At 45.3% G+C, this 11,417-nt stretch overlaps 1 protein-coding gene across 1 annotated transcript; it reads right to left on the reverse strand.

The window, feature by feature from the left end:
- Positions 1-727: 727 nt before the first annotated feature.
- Positions 728-6,963, reverse strand: LOC116815457 (protein mono-ADP-ribosyltransferase TIPARP-like). The gene is made up of 5 exons (XM_032763882.2): positions 6,564-6,963; positions 3,188-3,359; positions 2,737-2,924; positions 2,379-2,651; positions 728-1,354 (listed from the first exon to the last, which is right to left on the reverse strand). Exons 1-5 carry the CDS (start codon positions 6,905-6,907, stop codon positions 916-918), a joined length of 1,416 nt encoding a protein of 471 aa, XP_032619773.2. The 5' UTR covers positions 6,908-6,963; the 3' UTR covers positions 728-915.
- Between the last annotated feature and the right edge of the window lie 4,454 nt (positions 6,964-11,417).

Below are 11,417 nucleotides of genomic sequence, written 5' to 3' on the forward strand. Positions count from 1 at the left end.
TGAGTCTTCCAACTGGCACAAGATTTTAATTCATTTTAATAATCTTTTAGAACAGCAGAGAATGCATGAAAGGTTTAATTATCACTCATTTTCCAAACAAACAAGGAAATGTAACACTTATTAAAATGTATCATAAAATACACTGAACAAAAAGGGAAAATCAAGCCCTCTGAATGGTAATACAGTATAACAAAGTGAGTTGGGTAGCTTGGCTCAGAGGAAACTGACTAATCCCAAGCACCCAAGAAGTCACAGTAATAATTTTTGGCTCAATTAAGAGTGTTAATGCAAGAAGCTCTGAGGCTTTCAGGAAGGAAAGGAGGATGTAAGAAGTTCTGTCCTGCATCTCCACTGCTGCTGCAACTTCTCACTGACTTTGTGTCCTACACTCCATGGGTGCTCAAAATTAGTAATAAAATAAGTTTTAATGCTATAAAACTTTTAACAATTTTAAATCTTGGGGAGAAAATGGCCACGATGGTCTAAAATAGAAGCCTGGAGTTAACCCCCTAAATCCCCATTTAGGCATCTGCGCAACTTTCAAAATCTTGGCCCAGGTTTTTTTTTTTTTTTTAAACTCAGTGAAAATATAACCATGGATAACATTTGTACTAATGTACTGTGTTGAACAACTATTAGCAAACTGCCCATCTGGTGAGAGGAGACCTCTGGAAACCAAATGAAAACCTTTTTCAGGTATGCTGGAAAGCTTTTAGACACATTCTTACCTAGCACTCTCTGTACACCCCCTTGAGACAGGTTGTAGAACATTCTGTAGGGATCATGGCAGGAAGGAGATAGGGTGTGGTGGATGGAAAGGATGGTGTGCTGCTCCTGGGAAGGGTCAGGTGTCCTCATCAGTGAAACTGCATATTCATAGTGAGCATTAACTGCCCCTCTTCCTTGAGCTGTCCATCAATCATCTAGCACCACAGGGTCAGATAAGAGTTTGTAGCTGATCAGGAAGTATGGATAGCATTGGTAGCTATTGAAGATCACATAAATATTTGGACTGGTCACATTATCCACACATGAGTCAAAGCATTCCCTACCAGACTGTATTTGTGGAGGCTGCCAATAATGCTTTTTCCCACGTGTACATTTGCCAACCAATACTTTGGCCAAGAACATATGGCGCAGCCCACCCTTCCCCGCCTGGGAATAGCGGTCAGCCTGGTCTGCGTTCACACTGAAATAGCAACCTCTGCCATACATATGTGATCCTGAGAGGTGAGTGTCAAACTTTATCTGGCAGGTGAACCCCAGACATTTGGCTGAGGTGCTGTGGAAGAGGTGCTTCTCTAGCCTCAATTTCTCCTCTGCTGAGAGGCTCTGTGACATTAAATCCTTCTGGCTGAGGAGGGAGCAAAGGAGAAACAAGTGTCGTTAGTTACTGACCTATGGGGAAACTTGTTACTTCCCCAGGACCTCAATCAGGAACCTAATCCCATCTCCACCCCGTGTGTCCATCTTTTTGCTTCCTCAACATGAAGAAAACAAATTGTAGGCTAAATGTTTCTCTCCATTAACCTGGAGTTCAAGTTCAAATAATTTAATCACTCACTCTGAAAAATGGAAATGGGGCTACAGAAGCTCACCAAACTTCTAGATGCTCTAGCCCTCTAAACCTGGGTAATAAGCACAGTTGTATAGAGCATGTATAAGAGTAGGAGTGTAGCTCATGCATTTGCAGTTGTAATTCCTGTACTTCTGTCTGCATCAATAAATCACCCTTCATTTAAGAAATAAAATTTGACCATCTCACTTATTCCTGCCTTCACACAGTGAGGCTTCAGCTTCATCCCAAACCTAAATATCACTTGTGACTCACTGTGTCTTTCTGGCTACCACGGAGGTGGTGACAGAGAGGCAGAGTTAAGGTTGTTTAGGTAACCTTAACCATGTATTTCTGCACTCTAGCCCTCTTTTTAAAGAATAATCACACCACATGTGGAGGCTGGCCATTTAAATCCCACACTGGAATGTAGATACTGACATTGTGCTGGTGCATGGTTCAGATGTTGGAAATGTAAATCCTGGCATTAGTACCATGTGCTGCTGATCCGCACCCTGGGACTTAAGCCCTAAGATTCACAGTCCTTTATATATGCAGCAAGATCCCATAGTGCTCAAACAGGTCTTTCTTCCCATCTCTGAATATAACAGGATCTGCTCAGTGGGGCATTAGCACCTGGATTCACTCATCCACCTACCTACTGCAGGATCCACACACTAACACATTAGCAATGAGAGAGAGATTTCCAGTCCTCAAAGGGCTCATGTTTTTGCATCCCAGGCAATGAGCAACACAATCAATACTTCCACTCTGGTATAACCCTCTTTCTCTTTGAACCTCTCTGGAACAGTGTCAATTTTACCTGCAGTATTTTTGCCAGAGAAAGTCATTCCGGATCCTGTGAACTGAGAGCAGAAGAACTTTGTCCTCTGAGAGAGACTTGTGGAAGAGGGTGTAAATGGTTTGGTATGCTGCTTCTGATGGCAACACCTCCTCCTGCACAAATGGGACACTGCCTTCTGGACGCTTGATCCAGTAGGCAGGATATGGGCCATTGTAACCATCTGTAGGATCTTCTCCAAGGATGTTAGAAGTGGGAGGATAATGCATTTCCGAGGGGCTGCTTGGAATTGTCCTAAAGTGAGAATAAGACACAATTTAATTTATCCTAGCACCACTTAGATACCATTAGTGATGGTATCACCTGTGGCGTTCCTTACCACAGCTGTGGCAACATCTGGAGGGGTGAGCGATAAGTGGGCCGGAGCTGGATAGTGTGGCTATTTCCTGTATTATGGTTGTATATTAGACTCTGCTTGAAGTCCATGGTGTAAAGGTGGCCTCGCAGCTGAAAGACATGCTCTTGTGTGCAGTCTTCAAAGGCAGCAAGGAAATCATGCGAGAGGGGCTGAGAGGGGAGAGAAAGGGAGAGCTGCAGTTACAGTAGCTGGAAGAAGGCCAGTCATTTCCACCACACATGTTGCTCCTCATGGTTAGAGCTCACCCTCGCGCAGGAGCAACCAATCTCCTGGCACTAAAAGGAATTCCAAATCCATGTTCATTCAGTCCTTGCCTTTACTACCATACACGGACAGAGCCTCAAAATGGATTTATACCCTGAAGAGACAGCCCTCCCCTCAGAAAGAGTGATCTGAGTCCTACTGTTTTTACCCCCTCGTATTTCTTCCAGATGCTGCCATCCTCCCAGTACACTGTCCACTCAGTGGGGAAGTAGGAGTTCTGCTCAGGATGACTGGTGTTGGACAGCCGCCGTATATTACTGAAAGGCCCATGGTGACCTATTTTCAATGTATTCAAGTTGACTTTCCCAGACAACGCCTTCCTAAGAAAGAAGAAAAATTGCTCATCTGTAACTGGAGTTCTGAGAGCAGATTCAGTACAGATCCCCATTTTTGGGATGCTCTTGTGCTGCTTACATCGAGCCTGGAAGCCTCTAAGATATCCTGACTATTGAGGCCTCCACCATGAGCAAAATTGTATCTCCCCTCCTCCCCTTTCCCTATTCTCAGTTCCTTCCACTTTCTCAGGCTCTGAAGAATTGAGGATGAAGGGTGGGTGGTGTGAATTTGTGTTCCAGTTACAGGTGAGTAGCTGTTATTTTTCCACATATTGTCAGGACAGAGCCACACAGTTGGGAGAGTCACAAGCAATTAGTCCAAGGAGGTAGGGATGAGATTATTCTAATTAACAATTGCAAAACTACTCTCCTGACCTGGAGCCCAGGGCCAGGCTGAGCTCCAAGTAGCAGGTCCACAGCTTTCCACTATGGAACTTTCTGAAGGCATAACCTAGAAGCTTCTGTGAACCTAATGGAATGCACCCTGGCACCTTCAGGCACTGGGATACCTGTAAATCCATGACATGTTTTGATAGAAGCTTTAGTCTACATCAAACATTTGGAGATATCTTGTTCCCTACCTCTGTCACCATAAACCACAGATAATCTAGGGATTTATGAAGAGGAAACTTTCTAACTCAAGCCTTTCTTTTCTGGAAGGAACTTCTTCCCTATTCCATCATTAATGGAATCTTCAGCCTCTAAGAACTCAGGTCTGTTGCAGGAAGGACTCTACTCCTGGCCACAGGCTCCCCTTTCTTTCTGCTTACTGAAAGAGTACTACCTACGCTGTAGGGAAACACTCAACAACTGATAAATAATCCAACTTTTAGAATAATGGGATCATTTAATTTTTATGATTGAATTGTAACTTTTTGTACAGGCTACACTCAGACATATTCACATCAGGAGGCCAAAAACTATGTCTTCTATTATTCTAGTACAGTGCTCCCCAAAGCAGTGCCCGTGGGCACCATGGCGCCCGCCAGGGCATTTATGTGCACCTGCCTAGTGCCCAGCAGGGGAGAGAAGCCATGGCCCCATGCCTGATGAGGACAGAGAACTCAGGCTGCGGGCACAGTGTTCTCTGTTCCTGGCAGGTGTGGGGTCCGCCTAGTGCCAAGCAGGAGAGAGAAGCCAGAGCCCCCTTCCTCCACCATGACCTTCTGCACTCATTTCCCTATGATAGTGGAGTGAAGGCATAGAATATATGGTTTGGATATTTCTGAGCAAGGCCATCTTTTCCCAGGAACTGGGTATCTGCTTCCCTTGTGAAGTAGAGGCAAGTCTTTGCATTCCTCTTGCAGGCAAACTGATCTGCTTCAGGTTGGGTGGGATGTTGAATCCTGGTTCAGCAACCATTCCATGTTGGCTGAGCAGGGTTCTCAGGTGAGAATCTGCTTTTTGAAAGAGTGCTTTTTATATGGGATGCTCGCATAGGATAAAATCTCTATTGCCTCTGAGTGGAGCTTCTAACACTTGGCTCCTTCCTGAGTGGTCAGACCACTACAGTTGTACTATTGTTGAATTGCACTGGAAAATAATCTCCATTGATCTATAGCTGGACCACTACCAGCTCAAAATTTTAGCAAACTGATGCTCTCCTCCTCTGTGGGAGTCCATTGGCCTTGTGCTGTCACTTGTACGTAAGAACAGCCATACTGGATCAGACCAAAGGTCCATCTAGCCCAGTATCCTGTTTTCCAACAGTAGCCAGTACACCAGAGGGAATGAATAGAACAGGTAATCATCAAGTGATCCATCCCTTGTTGCTCATTCCCAGCTTCTGGCAAACAGAGGCTAGGGACACCATCCCTATCTAAAACTGTGTCCAAATCTTTTGTGGCTGTCTTAGTGGTGAGGACCCTTGGGTCTAACAGTCATAGGGGATAACTGGATGCTAAAGTTCAGGCAGATGGAGTATCAGTCTGGTACATTTCTGTCACACATTCATCTTAGGCATTGGGTATGAGGGTCGGAAATCGGGAATTTGAAACTAGAAAATTGGCATTCTTTAATATGAGTCTATTTTTTGTGGACTACCACCTATAAGGGCTAAATGGTTCCAAGAATCAAGCTCTCTGGAGGATATAAAATTGCCCTAGTAGGACTGCAATTATCTATCTACATAATATCTAAAATGTATGCACAACTATTCCCATCAGGGGCAAATTAAAAATGGTGAGTGGACTCTCAAGGGGAAGGCCCAGAAACGTTCAGCTCTGCTTCTTTTGGCAACTGGAAGTCACTGAAGCGGGAGTTTGGGAGGGGAAAAGGTAGCATATCTCCTTGTATAACCTCACATAGAGCATTCTATGGCTTGGTGCAAAGTCCTCACAACTCTAACCTGTCAAAATTTTCTAGAGGGGTGCAGGCTCAGCCCAAGATTGGGTTGTATTGGAAATACTTGAAGGAAAAATGTTGTTCTTAGTGATTCTTGATGGGAAATACCAGCACTGGAGGAGCTGTGAGCTTCCTATTCTGCCAGCACCAGTGTATTCCCTCTAGTGCTCCCCACTAGAAGAAGCAGGAAGAGGGAATTGTGAAGCTCAGTGAGGAAATGAGTGCTAATTATTTTAAAATGTAAATCCCTACATTCTTACACTACCTTCTGTTGGGAGAGTGCAGCATCACTGCTGCTAGCCCGTTTTCCCTGACAATGGTTTTACCAATCTGACTTCAGAGGGGATCAGGTTGCCTGGAGGCATAACTGAAGCTGTCCAGCAATCTACCGTGGTAGTCAGAGACAGCAGGTTGTCTACTATGGTGGCAGAAAATAAAGGCCAGAAATGGATCTCGGTTTCTTTCTAAAGGATAATAATGGATGATCCAGAGTGACAGACACTGGTTGTCCTCACAAGAAGTAACATGAGGAGCCACTGCAGAGCTTCTGCCAGGCTACGTGTGTGCAAGACATGTATGCTGCCAGAGCTCTGACCAGCAACCATATTTGATTGAGTATTCTATTTGTTGTCAGTGCATGTGCACCTATGCAGATCTTCATTGTTTAAATAATATTAAACACTTAAATCACAAACACTTGTAAATGCAACCACTGGACTGGTTTGTATCAGTCCTGGTACACAGCTGCAGTATCCCACAGGAAAGCCAGAATGAAGTAATGGTGCTCTCCCTATGGAGTCAGTGTTTCTACAGCCAGATTAGGACTGGAGTTTCTCATCAACTTACTTGTCAATCAGTTTAACATGCACTCTCCCAATGTCACTGTATAGCTTCTCCAGATGTCGCTGAGCCGAGTCGTTCACACTCTGCCAGACCTGGCTATTCTTCCACTTTATTTGCCAGTGGTAGGGATAGCGAGTGTGGTGGAGCTCACAGATAGACCCATGAGGGCAATTCCCCAAAAGAAAGTGGTCACAGATCTGGATTCCCTCTCTCTGATGAGTGTGGAATTGGATTTCCGTCTCACTCGCTGGCCGCTTTGGAAACTCTCCTTGGTTACATGAACTAGCTACTTTTGAGCTGCACCTGCGCTTTATGGACACAGGGGATGGGCTGTGGGGATGTGACATTTCAGAAGCTGATATTGAGGCCAGAGACGAACCAGACCTTGGTCTTTTGAAGGAACATGATTCCTGGAAAAAAAAGGAGAGAGTGCAATTTGGAAACAAGATGCAGATTGACTTTGGATAGAAGGCCTGGTGGCCTGGCTCCTGCCCTACATGTATTATCTCCCGATGGGAAGTGCCTCTTCTCCTGGGCATCACACACACACCACCACCATCAGGACTCTATTCCCCTCAGCTTCACCTCTCAAAGCACACAAATTAGAATCCTTCCTCTTCTGGGATTCATCCCCCTATGGTATATACAAACACTGCTCCCCTAGTTTACTCTCCTGAGATTTACCCTATCCCTGAACACTTTTCCCCTACAGGACCCAGGCCCTGCAGATCTCTCTGCTTGCCTCAGGCTGAGAGGGGAATGGAGTTTCTATGCTAGGTCTGGAAAGAATGGGTTTGTCAGTCCACATTTCCTACAAAGACTTCTGATGACATCCCCCACCCCTTAGGCCTGGCTGCAGCAAAGGGAATATTAAGTGATTCTATATGGAGGTTATGCTGACGGCATTTGCATAGGAGTCTAAGGTTTCTAATCACAGGATTAATTTCTGTTTCACCCAGAAGCTCATCTGAGACAGACTGACCATTTGCCCCCTTCCCCGGCAGATAATGCTAGGAGGGATTCTCCCAAACACTTTCTGTGTCTTTGCCCATGGCAATTTCAACACATAAGCCAGAGGAGCTGATAATTTTGGAATGACTGCTGCTCCCTCATACACTACTGAGGTTTCTGCCCTCAGTTCTCTCCTCTTTTTCCTCCTCACCCTCTGTATCAAGTGGCACCTAACAAAACTGAACTCTTATTGCTCCAACTAATCTGTCTACACTGATGAGTTGCCATTTTACCTCTTCATTTCTGACCTTTCACCCATCCACCCAGTTCTGCAACTTGGCCTGGCTATCTTACTTCTCTTCTGTTATCTGAAGATTAAAATGACCATAACTGAACTCTTTGTTTTCCTTCCCAAACACTCCCTACTACCTCCTCTCATGGTTGACAATACTGCATCCTCCTCATCATTCATTCTGGGTTATCTTTGGAATAGATGCCTCTTTCTCTCTCTCTCTCTCTCTCCTCACTCACCCAATACAGATCCAGATCTTGCCTCGCCTTCTGCCTTGATGTCTCTAAAAGATCTGTTCTCCTCTACCTCTGTTTCCACTGCAAAAGGGCTCAGCTAAGCCTTCCTCAGGTCTCATCTTACTTCTCTATCTGTCTTTTGCTCTATCAGCTGCTAAACTAATCTTCCTGGCCTAGTGCTCTGAGCAAGATTCACCCCTGGTTCTTTGAATGTCAGCAGTGGTTCCCTCTCAGCCACTGCACAAAATCTAAATTTCTTGTTACTATCTTTACAGGCCTCCTCCTTACTTTTCTGCCCTTGAAAAGGTCAAGAGCCAGGTCTAAATATTTGAACAATAATTTCTGTATAACGCTTCTGGTTTGATTCTTAAATTCAATAGGATTTTTTCCATCAGACTGACATTCCAGAGAGAGGACAGGAAGCACTGGCTGAAACCCAGAACTTTGGAAACAGGGGGCCCAGTGTACAACTGGAAAATGCAAAATCAAATAGGGAATTACTGTGAGTAAAAGCAATATCAAAAAGGCTATTTCAGCTCCAGTGCAGCAGGGTGAATTTTGTCTGACAGCATCAGTCTGCAACCAGAGAACCAGATACACAACTCCAGAGATCTACATTGCTGACAGATGTCAGGAAAAAACTGACTAAGAAGATTTTGGAGGGCGTGAGTTACTGGCAGCTGGAGAACATATTAGGGTGTGCACTCAATTTCACCAGTCCTTCTCCCCTGTCAGAATAAATACACTACAGTGAAAGGCGGTAGTGTGGGGAAAAGTTTATTTACCCTTCACCTTCCTTGAGTGCTTTGCCAGCCTCTCTCTTGTTTTAATCGCACTGCCTTGCTCTTAACCTTACCTTATTCCCCGTCTCTTCTACATCTATATATTCTCCTCCTCCTCCATCTTCTGTAGTTTCCCTATTTTCATGCTTTTTTTCTCGCTTCCGTTCCTTTTTCTCTCTTTGTCCTTCACTCATAAGGGAGCGGGGTTTCAGCCGTTCAACCTCCTGTGTCAAGGGCAGATGACAATTCTTCATGATGGAGCTGTTGTTAATGCTGGGCCTGCCCTGAAAGCAGCTGCCTCATCCCTGCATAGTTTGATGCCCCAGGAGGAACTAGCCTACACAGACACAAACACACACGCTCTCACTCTGCTCCTACAATAGGACACTACTAATCTGGACTTCCTGCCCCAGTACCATACTTCTCCCTTAGTGAAATCCCCTCTGTTTATTAATTCTAAATAATTATCACTCCTAAAGAAGCCTATGGTGGTTAGTCAATGAGATGCCCTCCCTTAAGCTTTACACACACACTTCTAGCTTTGCACAACATTCCTCGAAGGGAGCCTGTTTTCTTAGGCATCACTCTTTCAAGAAAAACACCTACACTCATACATGTTTAGTCCATGTCTAGACTAGGAACCTTCATAGGTGCTGGCACTAGGGGTGCTGCCACACCCCCTGGCTTGAAGTAGTAACAACACAAATACATGGTTTCTGCCTTCAATAGCCCCACTATAAAAATTGTTCCAGCACCAGTGGGAACCTTGTAGAAAAATCTACACTGGAACCAGTAGTAGCACCTATAGAAGGTCTAGTGTAGATGAGGCTCCTGCTCCCAGCGTAGTTCTTTTAGTGTTAAATTCCACTTCTCTTTTTCGATGTCTAAAGTTCTGCTCTCCTTCAAGATAGGTCTTGGAATGCAGGTGACAGCCTCAGGCCCATCTGCACTGTTCCAGTCCAAGGAACTTGGAGACAGAGTGTGACCAGATTGTGAAAATGAGATGTTGAGTTCCCCGCTTTGGTGTGCAAGGGCATGTATATGTGCATGTGCGATCTGTTGTTGGAGAGGTTCCTGCTCCTTTCTCCACTTCTGGCCAATCATCTCCCCACCCCCCTTTCAAAAAACTAGAACATATTACAGTACAGGATGGAACAGGGTAGAAATCAATCTTCACCGCTTAAATCCCCTTTAGCCTGGTCCTGGTTCCTATCCCACCAGACTTTGCTCCCTTTTTCTTTCTCTACACTGCCACCATCCGTCCATGAATCCTGCCTTATTTTTTTCTGCTCTTCCTTCAGCTTCCAGACTGTCTGCTCCTTCTTCTCCTCGGCCTTTTCTTCTGAGTTTTTTCTGCTTTTGTCTTAACACGTCTTTCTTTTTCTCACCTGGTCCTTTGCTCAGAAGGGAAGTAAATTTGAGCCTTTTGGAGGGAGGTGTCTCCTGGAAGAAGTGGAGATGAGGATATTTAATAATGACGTATGGAACCTGAGTGCTGGTCCCTGGGCTTCAACAACGGTCCACCACACACATACCCTCTGTAGTAGGACCTAGCTAATTTGGACTTCACTTCTTAATGCAACAAGGCTCTAAGGGAATTCTCCTGCTAGTAGGCTTTTCAGCTAATACATGCAGTGCTCTCTGAATGGAACCCCCACCATCTTCTGGGCTTCTTCCCTCACTGCACAGCTCCAATGGGAGACTGGTTTCTTATGCTTCACTCTCTCAACTCTCAGATGTATGTGCCTAAAACCTACACATCCCCAACTCCAGTGCATAGATTCCATCATCAGTGGGACTCCCCCATCCTCAGTTTCATACACACACACACACAGAGGTCACCATGTTGGCATGACCCCCTCAACATGCACTGTGCTCTAAAATGAAATGTCATCTTTGCATAAAAAAACCCATCCCAACCCCCTCACTTTTCTTCTCTGGTGGGACAAGTGACACTGCTCTTGGGGACACGCACTTCCTCTGGGGGTGAGAAGGAAAGCCATACCCATAGTGCCTTGCTCTCTGCTGACCACCACAATGCCCCTCATGAGTCCATAGGTCTAGAGTCTTTCCAGTGCGGGCCAGATAAGGGAGTTATAATACTTGTCAGTGCTATGTGCAGAGCAAACCCCGCCCCCTTCCCAAGGTAACCATGGCAAAGTGTCATGGCAACTAAACAGCCAGTCCTGACATTCCACATTATCCCTATACCCCACACTGTGTGTAAGGAGGGGTAATTTGTATAGAGGGATACTGGCTCCACCAGTCGGGGGCCAGACTGGTGTTTTGACTGGCCCAATCTGCATAAAGTAAGGACATTTTATCTGGAGTGGCTACTCTAGGAGTTCAGCAGGCTTCTAGGCTTCCCACACATTGCTCCTGTAATGTGAACCCTCAGTCCTTGCCTTCACACCTTCCCCCCAAAAACACACTTCTAGCTCAAAATGACATCCTAGTCTTCTGGGTTTCCTGACCTCATTACACACACTACTTCCTCAGTGGGAAGCTCAGTCCACTCTGACTCTCATGCACTAGCTCAAATAGAAGCCTGCTTTACCCTGGAGAGATCCCCATAGGTAAAGAAAGGTTGCCTCAA

Source organism: Chelonoidis abingdonii, chromosome 1 (assembly GCF_003597395.2).
Source record: "Chelonoidis abingdonii isolate Lonesome George chromosome 1, CheloAbing_2.0, whole genome shotgun sequence".
Taxonomy (NCBI): Eukaryota; Metazoa; Chordata; order Testudines; family Testudinidae; genus Chelonoidis; species Chelonoidis abingdonii.

Excerpts from the sequence above, each read along its gene's own strand:
- LOC116815457 (XM_032763882.2), bottom strand. The coding sequence starts at position 6,907 with ATGTCACATCCCCACAGCCCATCCCCTGTGTCCATAAAGCGCAGGTGC. Across the intron at positions 3,360-6,563 it reads CATGTTAAACTGATTGACAA|GAAGGCGTTGTCTGGGAAAG; the intron begins GTAAGTTGATGA and ends CTTCTTTCTTAG. Across the intron at positions 1,355-2,378 it reads CTCTGGCAAAAATACTGCAG|CCAGAAGGATTTAATGTCAC; the intron begins GTAAAATTGACA and ends CTCCCTCCTCAG.